General features: G+C 34.8%; 1 protein-coding gene across 1 annotated transcript in view; it reads right to left on the bottom strand.

Moving 5' to 3' along the window:
- stk33 (serine/threonine kinase 33) overlaps positions 1–5904 on the bottom strand; it is a gene marked incomplete at both ends in the record, with an annotated part of 11728 nt that extends 5824 nt beyond the window's left edge. The window contains 10 exons of the mRNA XM_079264103.1: positions 295–367; positions 451–536; positions 642–754; positions 833–908; positions 1594–1681; positions 2297–2379; positions 4688–4826; positions 4973–5077; positions 5202–5315; positions 5818–5904. Of these exons, the coding sequence (XP_079120229.1) occupies positions 295–367; positions 451–536; positions 642–754; positions 833–908; positions 1594–1681; positions 2297–2379; positions 4688–4826; positions 4973–5077; positions 5202–5315; positions 5818–5904 (964 nt within the window). The remainder of the gene's footprint in view (positions 1–294; positions 368–450; positions 537–641; positions 755–832; positions 909–1593; positions 1682–2296; positions 2380–4687; positions 4827–4972; positions 5078–5201; positions 5316–5817) is intronic.
- Between the last annotated feature and the right edge of the window lie 13162 nt (positions 5905–19066).

Genomic DNA, 19066 nt, shown 5'->3' with positions numbered 1-19066 from the left:
TGGTAAGAGAATTTTCCACCCATGTTTTATGCCACTGTATATCATTCATTTGAGCTTATTAGATTACTGTCATGTCCTTTCATCAATGGACAGTCAGTCCCAAAGACAGAAAAAGAGATGGGTCAAACTGGGTGCTCTGTTTAAATGTTATCAGAAATTAGCCACCCTAAATACAGTATTTTATCTGTCTAAAAGTATATTAAGGTGCAGTTAGCCATAGCAACATGACTGACACTTTACAGAAACACTTAAGTCTTTGACTTTTGCAAATAATAAAAAAAGTATTCCTATTACTCTTTTCTTTTTCCTGGTAGTGATACATCATCTTCAGCACATTGGTTGGACCAGAAGGCACACTGTTCTCACCCTGTTGGACAAAGCATCCCATAAAAACACCTCATGGAAATCATTTAAGGTTTATGAGAACAGCTGGAGGAATCAGTGCCTTACTGTAATCCAGGAGCTGTCGAGCAGTTCATGAGCGGACATGCGGTGGGCTGGGTCCGCACATAAAAGGCAAGTCAGTAAGTGTTTTGCTGTCGAGACAGGTCCAAGCTCATTATTGAATTAGTCACAATCTGAACTAAATCCAACATTTGTACTGCTTTTGCTTTTACTCAAAAGTAAGAATGAAGAATCACCTGCATCACTGACTGTGGCCCAGGCAGGTTGAGTAAACTGAACTCCTTTGTTCAAAATCTTCTTAAGCAGGTCCTCCTTTGTTTCTGAAACAAATGGAGGTTCTCCACAAAGCCTGCAGGAACACATTACAGAGACATACGTATTATTAGAATATGTACATGTCTAAAACATTATAGATGTGTCTACTTACAACATAAACATAATGACTCCTATACTCCACATGTCACACCAGTGGCTATAACCACGACCTCTCATCATTTCAGGTGCTGAAAATGACACATCACAAATGTTTGGTTTACTGAGTCTAACATACAGAAATCTGAAAGCATTAAAGAATGATGTAAAATTAGATTACATTTCTACAATCCCTTTTAATTAAGAAACATTATCTTGGATATTTTTTTTTTTTTTTTTACAGTCACATGCAAAAATATTTGTGCTCATGAGAACAATGATACATGTAGTGGGAGTTAAGATTCACAGCTGGTGGCAGTAATGAGCCACAAAAGATGGTAAGAGGAAGACAGAAGGAAGACAACTATAAGCTTGAGCAATGGCTTTGCAAGAAAAAAAGGTAAACTATCTCTCAGCATTCACTGGAGATTAAGTCTTTCACCATGCACATTTTGTGCAACTTTGAAGTCTTTCAAACATGCTGAATCTCTTTAAATCTTGCATCAACTAGAATGAAGTAAAAGTCTCAACAAACTTATGGTTAATGTAACCATCTTACAGTGTAACACATAAAAGTAGCATGACATATTTTCACTCATTTGTGAAATCAAAATAGGCACAATGCAGTTTTTTATTTTAAATGTAAGGATGTGGGTTTCAGGAAAAATCAAGAACAAACATTCAAAAGTGATTAGCAAAAATCCAAGGCATGATCCAAACAGATCATTCCCACTATGGTCAGTTTATTGCAGTCTGCTACCATTGTAAGTAACATACCCATATAGATAAGTGTGCCACAGGCCTTCTTCATCATCTTCCCAATGCCTACACCACCCATCTTCATCGCCAAGCCAAAGTCTGCTACCTTGAATGAGATAAAAAAAAAAAAAAAGTTATTCAAATTAATTTGATGCCTGATTGGCCCTTCAGCATGTAGACATAATAAACTGGTAACAAACAGAGCCTCTTGGGTCACAGAGCTCATTACATTTAAAGGATATCAAATCATGAGAAATCATTTGGAATAAAAATAACGTAACATTTGTTCAATCATTTAGGTTGTTCCACAAAAAGATTTTTGGTAGTCAATAGAGCAAGTTTCTGTGATGTGTAGAAATAAGAAATATTAAATAAATTTAAAATAAAAAAAAGACAATTAAGTGTGTAAACTCTGGAGTGTTTATGCTGAGTCTTTTCTTTCTTTCAACTAAAACACAAGCTATGAGTTCTGGGTGGCTTGTAATCAGTGTACGACACCCATGCTCTTAACTTCTCTTCACACACTTTAGTATCTTTTACTTTGTACAGATCTACTACAAAGGAAAAGCAGAGGGAGTCTATCAAAATGAGGTTTTATTTAAAACCGTTACTATATATGAGATTGAACTGATTAGAAAGTGTCCAGCTGAGATTTGCTTTCAGTGTGGAAAAGGACGGCAACAGTGATAAGAAGTTTTACGGTTTCTGCAGTCATTTTTACCTTGATATCAACCTTGCCACCGTCCTCATCAAAAGAATTTTTTACAAGAATGTTCTGAAGCTTCAAGTCTCGATGGACTATATCTGTAAGATAAAATAATGTTTTTAATGAAAATTCCTATTACATACATATACATATATATATATATATATATATATATATATATATATATATATATATATATATATATATATATGTATATATATATTTATATATACAGTATATATATAAATATATATATACAGTATATATATATATATATATATATATATATATATATATATATATATATATATATATATATATATATATGATAGACTATGGTCTAGACTATGGTCAGTATGAACTGTTTCATACACAGTAACACAGTGATCTGTTTACCTTGCGTACAGTAGAACAGGCTGACGGACATTGTTTTAAATAAGAAAAAATTGAAAAGATATTTTCAATAAAACGGAATGAAGGATGGCAGGAAGAAAAACACAATTTGCCCTAGGCAGTACTTTTCACTGCCCTGTTCGAAGCAACCAATTATACAATGTAACAGTGCTAGCCGTGTGTGTGTGTGAGGTAAGCTAGACCAACTGGTGTGCCCAACATAAACAAGTGGAAAGGTTTTTTTTTTTTCATTTATCTATTTGAGAAAATTATTTGTTAGTCATCCTTGTTTTCCTTAACTGCATGTTGGCTGTTAAAGTAATGTAGTTACGATATACATTTTAAACAATGACAAACTTGAGACAAAAGTTAAAACTGGCTTTCCACTGTAATATTTACTGCATAGGCATTTCCCAGTGGTGTGAACGCTGCAGTTTTCGGGGTGTTGGCTCCTCTGAAAATGCAGGGATTGCCCTGGACTTCATTTAGGACTCGTTCAGGGTAGACAGATGTAGTTTCGTCACCTTGTGAGGATCCCACACCACAATCCAAATAGGAAGGATAGAGTGCCTTCTGAGAGAACATTTCTATAACCATTTGTGCTGCTTTGTGAATGCACTGAAAAACAGCAATTTTTACCTGTTTTTACCAACAGACATCGGTATTAAGTTCAAAGCTCAACTGAGCTGAAGTTCAGATAAGAATTATTGGATGTAACAAAATATAGATGGTGCTGACAAACCAAAGATCGGATAATCTTGGTAAACAGGAAAACCCTAATGCTCAGAAGCTTTCATCATGACAAAAAGACTTTTAGATTTATCTTTCATAACAAACTAGAGCGTTGTGAACTTGGTCTTGTAACGTGTCCACGTATGAGGCCTTTAAGATGAAGAATGTGATTCATCCAGTAGAAACATCTTTTAATTCAGTCTCTCCATAATGCACAGCGGGGACTTATATGTATTAACATGTATGTGCACAACACAGGAGATCAGATTAAAACAAATCCAGAGAGGGAGAGACAGAATCAATGTGCCCCGTGGTAGGACTGTCATTACAATGTTCAGTTTTCATATAACAAACACTTGTTTGCTTCAGTGTAAAGGTTGATATTATAGTATGATTACCATTCAATTCAAGCATGCATCATACAAAACATAGTCAGTCTGGATGCTGCTTCAAACTAAAACTACGCATGCAAAAATCCTTCAGAAAGAGCATGACTCAAAATATTTAGTTATGATTTACAAAAGACCCCTAAATGTCTTGCATTCATAAATCAGATGGAGGTTATAGTTAAGTTATGCATAAATACCCAGATACAGACAATTACTTATTAACAAGCACAGGCAAGGCATAGTTGTACTGAAGAAGTGTTTGTGATTTCCTGCTACTAAACACAAAACACAAGAACGGAGGCAGAGCAGCATAGCTGATGTTAACCAAGATATGAGCTAAATAATGAAATAGAAGCTTGTCACACAGTAGACATTTGCTTTGACACAACCTCTGGCAACAGAATCCCACAGTGACAGTATGTAGTTCTAATACTGCACATTCATTTCACTTCATTTCCCACAGGTGGAGAATTTTTTTGTGCAGTGAAAGTTAGTGTGGCTTCAGTTTACCAATGTTCTCTAAATGCCCCATATGCTTGAAGTTGATTAATGTGAACTTTAATAAAAGGACAAAATAAAGGAAAACTTTAGTCCAAACCTCAAAACAACTCATCCTAATTACCTAAAGCCTGGCTCCATAGACAGGACCTGCCATATGTGTGAACTAGACTGGATAAACAGCTGCTAATACATAGTTTCCTAGATTCATAATGCAAAATGATTGCATGGCATCCACTGCAACATGTAGACCATTTACAGCAGGCACCTTGACTCATGGGAAAAAGTAGATTGTTCTCTGACAGACAGAGTAAAAGAAAATTCTGCATTTATAGTGAAATTAGTGAGGTCAATTTTAACACTATGATTATGTCAGTATGTAAGATTGCATTACCTCTTTTATGCAGGTAAAAAACAGCATCAGATAAACAAGAGATAATATATCTAGTCTCATCCTCTGTAAAGAACTTCTTTTGCTGCAGAAGCTTCTTCAGGTCACCTCCTTTGCACAGCTCAGTGACAAAATAAATCGCCTGGAGAGAAGACAGTCAACTTTTAGGATCATCAGTAATATTTACTTTATGAGATTTAAATTATATTATGTTTCGTACTAAAAACTTACCAACTACTTCATTAAGATTTATTTCAAGTTTGTTATGTAAAGAATAGCAATTCCTACCATTGCCGTGTTGTAGATTGTCTCAAGATGTATTATGTGAGCATGATTCACTTGTTTGAGAATGTTTATTTCGTTATCCACCATCTCAACCATTGAACTTCCTGCCTGATGTGACAGAAAGTTAAATCACAGCCACATTGGTTTCTCTCATTACAAGGGCTTCTCTTATTTTAAAAACATTAAAAAAAAAAAAAAAACAACCTCCCAGCAGGATTCAAAATTCACTTACCACTGGTCTGTAAACCATCTTAATAGCCCATTTTGTCTGTGACTCAATGTGGGTGGTTTCATAAACAGCTCCAAAGCTACCATGACCCAATTTCCTTTCAAATTTATAAATTTCCTGTGGGGATTGGCAAGAAAGAAAACATTATTACATTGTAATTTACAGTTGTTCAATGTTACCGACTTCCTGTGAGCTTTTATTAAAAACCTTGGGACCATTTCTCTGTTATTTTACAAAAATATTATCCCCTAACACCTGAATTGTGAAGTGCATCCTAATTTGAAATTCTTTGGAACGACTAAAAGTTTTCTGGTCTCATGAGCTGCAGAATATAGTATTTTTAATCAAGTTACAAATGATTAAGTTGCTGCTGCAGTTCGTTCAATCTCAGGTCTAATTAAGTTGATTATTATCTGTGTGCATGCTAGACAGAGCACTGGCTGCTTTGGATTTAGCGAAGGGAGAAGTCAAATTCCCCAATGAAAGTGGGCTATGCAGCAGAAAAGTTGTGTTTGGACCTCTTCAGGTGCACATTGTATGTACTATAGAGGTCACCTCAGACTGTGTAACTTTCTCATTGATGGCCCCATTGCAGTAGCAGTATATTAGCTCTGCATACCTTTAGCTCTGCATCATCTTTCAGGCGTATAACAGGCACATTCTTCTCCAACGTAGCAGGACTGGTCCATGCTGACTTCTGGTTCATGTCTAAGTCCAATGGCATATGCTTGTGTCAGCTACAGAGGAAATAAAATATTAGTATCTCTCTGAGGTTGGTCAGGCTATAAGAATACACACGTCTATAAAAATAGACTCCTAATTAAACTGTTCTGACAAAACAAATTATTTTTCTACTGTAGTTATGCAGATAGGTGAGGTCATGGATTCAGTTTTCTTAGTTTCCAACTTCCTAGGTTTAATATGCCTACACACACACACACACACACACACACACACACACACACACACACACACACACACACACACACACACACACACACACAAACCCAGATATCACATATGTCACACACAAGTACACACATATTTTATATAGACATATACATTTGTCATATATATATATATATATATATATATATATATATATATATATATATATATATATATATATATATATATACACACAGATATATATATATATATATATATATATATATATATATATATATATATATATATATATATATATATATATATATATATATACACACAGATATATATATATATATATATATATATATATATATATATATATACACATATATGTATATGACAAAATGTATATGACAAAACAAATTGTTTTCAAGTCAACCCCTACAACGGCATTCATGAAGGCAATAATCTTGTAAAAAGAACATGTTTTAACTTTGTTTTAACTCATAAATATTCGTTAATTCTACTAAGTAAATGGTTTTGTCAGCGCAGAAAGTCAAAAGGTGTTTCAGTGAAATTTATCATTATATGGCATATTTAAGGATATGAACAAACAGCAGATAAGACCCTTTTTGCTGAAGGATTTGTTGACACTTTAATCACATTGAAATATTGAGGAACAGTAGATTATAAAGAGAAGTCTAGCAGGTTCACAAACTTTGAAGTCAAAAGTTTGAAATATTATCGACTGATTAAAAATCCCTTAACCAAAGAATAAAATGTCTCCTTCATTCTGTAATGACCCAGATGGCTGCCATTTATTATCTACAAAGTTTAATCAATTCTGGACAATTATGACTTCAAAACTCAAAGACAGTTCACATGATAGATCACAAAAATGTTCTTATCCACATAATTATAGCTGGTTAGCTAAATATTTTAAGTGAACTTTCATTTCTATGTAGAGATACAGCAGAGACAATTTATCTTGAGCATAATTCCAAAAACTATAATTAGTGTACAGAATCTAGGAGCCAATTTGTTCCACATATTCTAACTTGTCACAATTTCATTACTGCGTTATGACCAAACTGCTGCTTCTGTCTAAGCCCATATTCAGTTTAATCACAATATAGCCAGCTTGAAAAACAGTCTCTGAAGCCAAATTAAATGTAAAGCAATTACCAAGTGATGACTGGGAGCGATGAAGTAGATCCACCACACGCATAGCAATTAATTATTAACAAGGAAGCAGTGTCTTTAACCTCTTCACTCTGACGCATTATTTTAGCCCTGACAGGGCTCTCATAACAGGCCTGTCTCTCCCATTATCTCCTATTTTCTAATCAAAACGATTGTGACAGCCTCTGGAAATTACAAGCATCTCAATCACAGCTCATTTATGGAAGACAGAGGCATTAGATGAGTGTATCATTGAGAAACTGAGGTGAATGGAGGAAGGTTTTGTACACCTCAGATGTCTCCCAGACAGCAATACACAGTTGTTGCCCCCAAATCTTTCATGCAAAGGAGATCAGATCCAGAGGTCATGTTAGGGTGAGAGGTCTGACCTGAACACAGAGGCATGCAGACACAGGCCTTAAATTGCTTGATGCTTGGGGTTATTATCTGAACACTGCAGGTCAAAACAAAAAAAAAATCACTAAGCAGTTTTGTTTGTTTTTGTTTTTTGTCACAGAGGTTATTTTTATTTCCAAAAACAGAATTTTGTACTTAAGCACAAGCTAAAGTTCAACTAAAAAAACGATTCAATTAAACCATCTCAGTCTTTGTAAATGTCACTAATAAAAGTGCCACATTCACTTTGACAATTAGTAAGCAAATTCCCAAAGAACACTCAAGAACTGCTAATGGGAGGAAGGTGAGTGATAATTCAGCATCCTGCAAAGCATTGGCAGTTGTGTTTGTCGAATGGCAACATTGCTGGGAATACAATTGGGATTTAGACCACTCAGCTGTGGTGGGTAAGAATGTTGTTCCTGTGCCACCTGTGCATCTAAAATGCTTTCCATTAAGGATGCATTTTCCTTTCAGGGATCTGTGTACTAATAATGTGAAATTTTAAAAAACCCCTGAAGGACCAAGTCCAGAGTGCTTGTGTACTATTTTCTTGACTTAATTAAGAAAACATTAGTGTGCTGCAGAATTCTGTTTATGGTTTGCTCTAATCTAATCTCTACACAGAAAAAGAGCTGAGCCAAGAATTACTACAAACCCAGGTTAAGTAATGACAGAGTAGCATGCATGGTGCAAGTTACAATAACAATTTCAACACATAATGATCTTTGATCCCCCATAGACACACTGAAAGACAAGCAAACATCAGGACACACCCCAGGAGACAGGCTGATGTCCACTTTTTAGCATATGTTTGTCTCATCTCCAGTTTCAGCAGGAAGTCATTAGAGCCACCAGTACATCGCAGATCAAGTCCAGACTCGCCTCACCTCTCCATCATTTTGTCAGACAGTAATTTCTGCCTTTTCACACTAGAAGTGAATTAATATACACAGTACACAATGGCTGCAAGTGTTGGGGGATATAATTAAACAAACAGGCACACAAAGTCAATGTCACTTTGGAACAAAGACAGTAGGGACACACAAGGGATAGATTAGTTCTGATCCTGTGTAACTTTTCCCCCTCAAACCTGCTTGTCTTTCATTAACTCAAGGTAATGTATATTTACTAAGTCTCATTCGCTCAATGTCAATGAGACTGAAGTAAGGACTCTAAACTCCCTAAAGCCAAGTTCAGACTACTTGGTTTTCAGTATCATCAGATTATTGCATGATAGCTGTAGATCCATTCAAACTCTTCTATTTCTAGCCTGTTAGAGTTTGGTCTGATCATGCAACATGTCACCATGTCTCAAAAATCAAGTTTAAATTTAACAAAAGTGACTGATGAACACCAAACAAAGACTGATTTGCCTCTGTGTCCAAGGCACTAGTCAGTACCTTTGAAAATTTGAAAGTAACTTAGTTGCATACTGTAAAATAGGGTCAGTCTATAAAAATTAGTATTAGATATTAACCTGCAAATTGATTACAATGGCAGTTTCCATTTGGAATAAATAAAGTAATTTTCATGTTATTGTATTTTATTATAGAAAGTTAGCAATATCTCAGACATCTTATGGGCTCAACAAATAATTTTTTTTATACCTATCAATAAACAGTAATGGATAATAGAAACATCCATTAAGAACCACAAACTTGATGTTGTAATGTTAGAGAACACAATACTTATCACTTAATTCTACTAAGCACTTGGGCCAAAACACCTCATATAAATGAGATCACCCCCTTCTTGTCTTTATATCGTGATACTTCTAAAACAATCTCCTCATTCCAAAGATACTTGTGCTAAGAACTCGGATTTTTGTCAGTACATCTTTCCAGAATTTTCTGAAAGTTAAAATTCAGTCTTTAAATATTTGCATATCAGTGGGTGACATTACATTGCCTGTAGCCAAATACATACAACCAATCCATGTTTACAATCCTTATGTAAGACATCTACAAGTACAACACACAAAATTTTTGGTGTTTGCTAATACTGTTTTTGTAAGTTCTGTGTTGCTACTGTGTTGTCTGTTTAATCATTTCTGTATGATGAAATGTTGCATGACCCAAGGGCCACTGTAATTATCCATAAATAGAAGACATTGCAAAGCAGGACAGTTGCAGCACAACAAGTTAGTAGGTCTATATCACACATAAATCAAATAAGCTAATGGGGAAAAAAAAGCTACCACTTTGCTATTTCAAACAGACCATCAACATACTTTGCATGTACTTTCCTATCAGGCCTAATTTGTCCCTTCTTTAATTGCATAAACAAAAGAAATAAGCAAGGCTTAAGCTGTGTAACGTTCCTTCCAGCTATGACCAACAGCTTCTGAAATTTCTCCTGAAAATCAAACAAAGCAGAATCTTTTGTAACTGCAATTAAAGTATACACAGCTATCCATTTTGCTTGAGCCCAAATATTACCTTTTACTCATGTGAAACTTAATCATTTATTGACAGCTTGGCTTTGATGACAAATGATAAACTTCACAGTCCTAATGAAGCATGGAATTACATTACCTGATGAGGCAAGAAATTGCATGTTTGGAATGCAAATATCCCTCCTACTTTACTAAGTTACAGAGCGAATTCTAATAGTATGCAGCAAGGATATCAGAGCTTGTAGTCTAAATGTGTGATACCAATAACTTATGGAAATTAAGTAGTTAAAGCCTACATGAGACTTCCTAAAAAGCTGTAAACATTTACTGGACCTGGCAGTTGATGGACTATTGAGCTGACACAAAGGATCTGCAACTTTAACCCCCTTAAGAAGAATTTTTCCTACAAAATGAGTAAAATTAGGTCTTAACAATAAAGTTTGTGACACAGATTGCAATCTGCATTTGTCACAAGACATACTAATAATGTTTCCTTGTGTGCTGCAACAAGACAGTGTTCACAGTAATGTCTTACCTTTTCTTTGGCGCAGAATCACTATGTGCTACACACTACTTTCCGTAGACACAGTTCAACCACAATGTTTCCAAGTTTCTAGTAAAAGAAGATTTGATGTTAAGGGGTTAGACTGTTCTGCATCCAAGTAAAACATGTTGTTTCCCTGTAAACAAACCATTTAAATGTCCCCCACACACCCCACTCGGCTGTTTTCAATGGTCATGTTTGATAAGTGTCTCTTGCAGGGGAAAAAAGAAAGTGTGGGGGGGGGGCATGCTTTGCCATAAGGAAGCAAAAGATCAAATTCTGCCATTTGCTCTGGGCACTCCACATGTTGCTAGGAGATAAGGGCCAACAAATTCAAATTTTCTCATTGGTTTAATCCTGGTTAAGGCTAATCTCTGCCCTTGCTGGGCTCAGCCTTGGGAAGCGAGGAGGAGAGACATAAAAATGTAGGCCACTGCAGAAACAAGAGCAAATCAAATGCAGAAAACATGGTCTAAATTAAGATTGCTGGGATATACTTATGTCAACGGTCACTTTTTTTACTGACACAAACATTTAACATCATACACTTTGAGTTAGTAAGCAACAGTGTTCAGCAGATAACATTGCTGAAAACATAGCATACGACCAATTTCAATTATTTAGCGTCATTTTCACATGTAAGCTATTTCCTTGAACAAAATTAGCTAGTTAGCTAAAAATGTTAGACACAGTTGATTAAAACCACAAAATAATCTATCGTACTAAAATATGTATCTCGTAACTAGAGAGAAAAAAATTTTACGCTACTTTTATTGAAAGATAGGGCAGAAACCTTGGTTATTTTTTTCAGGTGGCGTTGGCCATGGCACACGTTGTCATGGCAACGAAATGTGAGTTTGCATAAACGTTTCCTCTTCAGTGGACATAAACTACTAAGAATAACTTTACTCACACAAAAAACATGTGTATCAAATGACCGGCTGTGATCAGCCACATTTTCTTACCTCCTTAAAGAAACCATTGTTAATCAGCTGGTTGGTTCTATGTGGTTCTCTGGTATAAAAAGTTTTTCCGCGAGTAAGTATGGGAAGCGAACAGGGAAAAGTTTCTAATGAATGAACTGCTCTACTCTAGGCAAATATTGTACTATGCACGTCCTCTAGAGGTTAAGTAAATAACACTTAAAGATTAACATGCCCTCAAAATGATCTAAAATGGATTTTTGGTTTACTTTAGAGCTGCTACCGTCTGCGACTCGTGTATGCTGTGGCATCAGATATTTACCTAGGTCTTTGTCTCCATCTGGTGGACAAACTGAGTAAAGTTTGTCTTCGGAGAAGGAACTGTGTCTTTCAAATATAGAATGATTATTATAAATAGGACTTAATATTTCCAGGTCATTCTTGGTGTTTTATTTTACTCTTGTAAATCCTACATAGTTAGCTATATTTACAGGAAATAGGACTCATAAGTTAGCTAAATGATAGGACTATCAGCCACTGGTGAGTTCGAGTTCAGGCAGTTTTTTATTTTTTAAAGATTTCTCCAACACTGTGAAAGTACTTTTTTATTTTCAGCTTCAAAACTCCCTCGCTTATATGAGCTGTGAATAACAGTTACTCTTTCCAGTAATGGCATTATTTTAAAAACAAATAAACAGATACATTTGTCATCATCAGCCAATCAATTATTGTTTATTATCCAACCCGAATTATGCAATCGCACTACTATAAGTATGTTATTTATGCCTCTTTTTATTTGTAACCAGTTCTTTCTTCCTTCAGACAGACATTTGCGTTTTAACAAACACACTACTGAACTTGATGTTACCATTTTGTCAACTTTAAATGCTTAAGGTGATCCATCAGGAAGCATGCCATTTGTGAAAGTGCTGGACAACTTTAAGTCTTCTGCTGCAGACACCTCCAGGAAATATTATTCCCACTCAGAAGACTGGACAGCATGCTAAAAAATGAGGCAGGATGACACAACAATCAGTGACCTATATGATAGTCCACAGCAGATTCATGATAGCTGTGAACATAAAAAAAACTTGCTTTGAAGACAAAAGCATCAACAAACACATCACAAACAAATCAAAACGCTTTACCATCTCTTTTAACATCCTGCTCTTCTTCTATATTGTATTTTTCTTACCAAAAAGAGAGAAAAAAACCTAATGGAAGTAAACCTTTTCTGAGCTATTTTTCTATACAGTTAGAAATCAAGAGTATGTCGTGTCCTCATTTGTTCAAATTTTGATGCTTTACCATGAAGTGGTATCTCGAAAGTATGTTCAAGAAAAAAAAAAAAAAAAATCATATTAATGTCCGGTTCCAAGGAAATGACAACAAATGCAAATAAACATTTTTCTGCCATTTCTTTTCTTTATTTATTGATTTTTTTTAAAAAATAATATTAAAAAATTAAACATTTCAAGGAAGTTGCAGCAGTCTTGTGTCAATGAGACCAATATTTACATTGTACATTATTTACGTATCATCATGTTCAAAAAACGGAAACCCCTTATATTTAATTTTTATGTCATTATCTCAGTGCTTTGCTCCACATTTGCTTTGTTTGACAACAAAGTTACACCTTTACTGTCTAGCTTCTTCTGTCTGCCATGGGATGCTATTTGCATGCATGGAGTGTGTTTGTTCATACATCACATGCTCCTTCATATGGACGATATAAATATGGTACATTATCTATCAAACTGTCTGATTTGTTGAGTAATTCTTGAGTTACATTATATAGAGTATTCACATATCAGATTACGATGCAAGGTCATTTGGCAGTGACAAGAATAACCTTCATTTGTCACCCTCTGAAAGAATTTACATTTTTTAACATTATCTACCTCTCCTCAAAGGCAACCTCATGAAGAATCTTACAAAGAATTTTAACCCTTTAACTTTCACACTAAAGAAAAGGCATTAGGAGTAAAATGTTTCTCTGTGTTTTTCTATTTATTTTGGACAACAATAAACAGAATAGATGTTTTTAGCAAATGGTTAAGATGTTAAAAAGAAAAACTTAATAAAAATTTAACAACAGTGGTTGAAATTTGAAATAGTAGTGTTATGACAAACACTTAGATTGGGTTTTACATACCCAAATCAATTGATAGGGATGGTTCAGGCAGGTTTATTTTTACAATTCTTTTTAAAAGAAATTCATCAAAGTCACTGTAAATTTACCTCTACCAAATGGTAGACCAGGACTTTAAAGCGTTAACAAGTAAGAATATGTTATATGTTTACCTAGCATATGGATGCAGGGAATAAAAATGCCCTGTCTTTGCGGCAATAAGCAGCAGCATGGTGTTATTTTAGATAAACAAGGGAACAATGATCACTATATTTAGTGTGATGCATTATTGTTCCAAGTAGGCAAACAAGCTAATCAGTTTATGGCAGGAGTGAAATGTTATACCACACAACAAAGTATAATATTGTTATAGCCTGTACCAGCCATGCACGATAAACACTGTGTGCTTGGAAAAATAATATGTCACTGATTTTAACGCTAAATGCAATATAGGACTTTGTTGAGTAACATTATACTGATTAAATATAATTAATATGAAAACAATAGAAAAGCCATGCAAGCAATATGCATTAAATCTTCTATGAGATAACATTGTGGATGCAATTCCTGTGCATCAACTCTGGCCCTGAATGAATGTTCGCCAATAATATGTTCTCCAGGAATTGCACTAGAACAGCTAGATAATTTGAAGTAAATAAGAAATATTGTGTCATCTTGCCTTCTATGCAAAACCCTTGAGTTGCTGCATTTGAGTTTGGAATTGCCAACTAGAGTGCAGCAGATCACTGTGCAAAGAACATGTGTATTTTGCTAAATTTTTCATTGTCAGCAACATGTTAAAAGATAATTTGTAATATCTTTTGCTGAACATAACAAGTAATGCATTTTAAAATAAATTAATTATTCTTTAAGTTAATTAATTAATCTCAACATCAAAAAGCTAATTGTCACAAGGTAACTGGTAACAATAACATTTCAAGCTATGTTCTGTTGAAATTTCCAAATGACGAAAATGAGCTTGAGAGTGAGTGGTTAAGGCCTAATTTAACTTCAATGGTATATGTCACAACTAGTCAAAATTAGTAATAGCAGGTATGGATGTTTCACTGCACTCACTTCCTGGCAATCTTGAGATAACATAATACATCATTAGATAGTTAACTTGTTTTCTCAATATAATTACATTTAAAAACATGATCCATGTTTGTCCACTCTCATCTCTCATAAAGGTTATTTTATGTTACATAACTTTTATGTTGTTAAAATCCAGTTACCAGTTTCTGATGTCCACCAGGGGGCAGGACACCATTATAATATGATGTAAACAGGGTTTTGAGCAAAGTTTCTACCATAAAGTGATGCAAAATGTCTCAGAAACTGTATGTATCAAGTATGATCAATTTGGCTTTATAGGGTTAGGAAAGGAAATGTGTTTTGGAGTGCCAAAGTTGTGATGCCACAATTACGTTTCAAGGACGTTATAATGCCAGTAGGTGTTTGAAACGTAGCATGCCTGTTGATCTTTGCCTGCATTTCTTTACCCCATAATAAGACTTGGGGACAAATTAAAACTCCAAAGTTCTTTTCCATCTGCCCTTTTTACTACTAACCAAAGGTCACAAGAGGGTCTCATTATTAGAACTTGTTTTACTGCAGGTCGGCTGACTGGAAGGTTACAAACCTTGTTCACAATTAAAACAAAGCAAATCCCTCCATGAGCAAAGCTGGGTGGTTTTAATTGCTGAAAAACAAGTGGATATTTAGAAACAAAAGACACACAATATTTATGTCACAGGAAAATTTTTAGAAGACTTTATAACAAGGAGGGGAAGTCAAACTGCAGTTTCTACATTATCTGCACCAAAGAGAGTCTATTGGCAATTTAGGATATCATCAGAGACATTGTTCACAAAGCTCTTTTTTTCTCCAGAAATCAGCTTACACCTGGATGCACACAAATGATGTCCGTTTGAATTAAAGATAAATATTCTGATAAACAACATTCAAGAAATTTCATTCATTCATTATCCAAACCGCTTAGTCCAATCAAGGGTTGCAGGGAAGCTGGAGTCTATCCCAGCAGTCTTCGGGCGAAAGGTGGCGTCCATTGCAGGGCACATTCAAGAAACGTTGCAAAACTATTAACTTCATAATGTTATTTAAATGTAATGGTTTTAATATGAGCCAGTAGTCAACTATGCCCTTTGCTTCAGACAGAGGTGTAGTATTATGTCTTTGTTGAAGAATCCAGCCAGATGAATTTCTTTCAAGTTTTTCAGTCTTTTATTAATCAATTCTTCTTATGTGGTGTGACTGTCATTCTGTTTAATGTGGCAATAAAGCAGGTTGAGGTTTAAAACAATTAAAACAAACATACATACTCCTGGATGTTTTGACCACTCAGAATGATTCTCTTTTTATTCTGATGCAGGGTAATGCACAGGAGACCAAACTTAACAGAGGAAGATTTATAAAAATAAATAAATAAATAAAAAAATTTTAAAAAAATTATAAAGGAAACAAGACTGATTGCATCACTGCTGTTAGAAACTTAATCCTTAATCAATTTTTTTTAGTTGTTTTTTTTGGTTGTTTTTTTTTTTTTGGCTTAAAACCCTCAAACTGGTTGCTCTCCATGCCTTATCTGTACCTGTCAAGGCAGTGAGATGCTAGATATGATTAACTATCATGGCTGCACTCTGATGGAAAAGCCAAGTTTGAAAAGCCCAAGTCTCGCCAGAAATTCTTCAATCAAATCTGCTCTGTCAGCTCTTTCATCTTCCTCCATAATATGTAGGGACTTACTGTGCATGTATACAGATACATCATGCAGTACACATGTGTTATTGCATTAAGTCATTACAAATCATGTACAATCATGTTCTCATGGGACTGTATATGAATAGGGCACAACTTCTGACACATTTTGCATGTTATTTATACACATTTTAAGTTTTGTATTTCCAGACTGTTAAAATACTAAATAGGGTTAGATGGTGACAGGACAGTGCCTTCTATTGACACTATACAGTTTCCAGTGATGCAAGCTAATAAGAAGGCAAAGTAAAAACATGTGACTTGACTTGTCATGTTATTAAAATGCCGCTCCAACAGCCAAGCCTGTGGAGAATAATTTATCTTCTTCATGTTATTCCATAATACATTTCTGGTAACCTTTTTAAATGTCCCAGGTGTATCCACTCACTATGAAGATGAAAGACACTCCCTGGGCTTACTTACCCATTGTAGACTATGGCAAAAAATGCTTATGTAAAGTAAACATCAATTTGCTATGAACCACTATATGTATGCATCAGCATGAAGCCTTGTGTTTTCTGCACATAGGTGCCTGTCTGGTCCTTGAAACCTACTCTCCTGCAACTTTTAGATGCAACCCTTCTCCAACACACGGATTTAAAAAAAAAGGCTTGCTACTAGTCTTCTGCAAAGCTGAGTGACATGCAGATGAGGGAATTCAGGAACTCATCTTGTTGGAGAAGGGATGCATCTCAAAGTTGCAGGATTGTAGCTTTCGAGAACCAGTTTTGAACTCCCCTGCTATAGCTGCTAATGTGCACAGATGGCCCTAAAAATGTTTTCTACAAAAATCTGTACAAGTTTATGGTGGCCTGTGTTTTTCACCCCCCAGAAACCCAACTGCATGCTCTGCCTCCCCACACAAACTTGCTTCAGGGATTAACATTCAACCTTAGACAGGATTTAAGAGCATACAAAATAAATAGAACTTTAAAAAAATCAAATATATTTTGATAGTTAAAAAAAGAACTGTAAAGAGTCATAAAATATTGAATAGGAAGATATCATACAAAAGGGAAAAAGTGAGTTTAAAATGATCTATATTTCACTATCTAATACATTACCTCAGAAATTACATAAAGCTGAACAGATGACGGCCGTAATTGATCAGTTCTACCATTTATTCATCAAGACTAACAGTGACAATATAAAATAAAATTAGATTTTTGCATTAAAACTATAATAAAACAAGTTATTACAGTGAAATAGGACATGCACTACTTGTAATTTGGTTAAAGCATTTTATTGATATTGTACTGTGGTATGCATCTGTGGTCAGCTGTTACAATAAAAAAGTTAAAAAAAAAAAAAAAAAAAAAAAAAAAAAAAAAGAAAATCCTGAAACAATGAAAGTTAATATTGGTTATCAGTCTTCTCTGACATAAGTAAAAATATTACCACATCTACTGTTTTCAAGAGAAGTTACATTACATATATTGTACATTTACTACAGTGATCAAATGTCAAACAGTATGTCTTTAGCGGCAGGGACCAAAAATAAAAATAAAAAACAATAATGCTCTAAAGTATTACTATAAAGCAGAGATCACTAATTCCAAACCTCAAGGGCTGGTATCCTGAGGCATCAGATGTTTCCCTGCAGCAACACACCTGGGGTAAATCATTAAGTTGACAACAAGCTCTTGGAAATCCATTTTATTTGAATCAAGTGTGTTGCATTTGGGAAACTTTTAATACGTTCGAGGACTGGAGTTGGTGATCCCAGTGACACAAATTTACTTTTAACAGTATGGTTTTCTAAAAAGCAAAACATTTTGTAACTATCAATACTGAATGATATCAGTACCTCACATGTTTATCAAGCACAATATATTTAGCTAATGAGAGTACAAGATTTTAATGTTATAAAGGCAACATGACATGTTACACAATGTACACACAGAATTTTATGGCCAAACATAAAGTTTTATTCAATGAAGACGTAAAGTTATATAACAATATATTTTCCTGTTGAGCTCTAAAAGTGGTTATAGCACAGCTTTTTGACTCAGACCAAAAAGACAACATAATTTGTTTTCAAAAAGACAATTTGCTGCTGTGTTTATGAAGAAAAGCTACTGAGATGAAAAATAACATTAAGAATAAAATCTAAGATAATCACTTTCAGTGCTTTAACAACGAACAAATACAAAATGAAGCTCCTAAGTGTGGGTGAACTATACATTAAACATTTATGAATATGAAAAATTACAAGCTTAAAGATTCAGAGTTGCCCCCTGGTACCTGTGCAGGGTGCACCCTGCCTCTCGTCCAGTGATTGCTGGGATAGGCTCCAGCTTTCAAGCAACCCTAAATTTGGCTAAGCAATTAATAAAATGCATGCATAGACGGGTGAAGTTCTGTGTATATTTTGTGACATGTTGCGCTCAAAAAGTTCACAAAAAAAGCAAAAACATCCAACCCAAGCATCTTCTGTGTATAATACAGCATGTAACCCAAAGCATTATTACCCTTTTCATGTAAATACACCGAATGTTAAGCATGGCAGTGCATTACGATTAAATCATCAAAACACAATCAGCTGCATTATTTCCCTAATTTAATGTGCTCTATGGCTGCTGGATCAAATCAAAACACGCTGACATCCAGGAAGGTGCAATTTCA

This window comes from Telmatherina bonti (assembly GCF_933228915.1).
Source record: "Telmatherina bonti genome assembly, chromosome: 1".
NCBI lineage: Eukaryota > Metazoa > Chordata > Actinopteri > Atheriniformes > Telmatherinidae > Telmatherina > Telmatherina bonti.
This window is presented reverse-complemented; position numbering and strand designations above follow the sequence as displayed.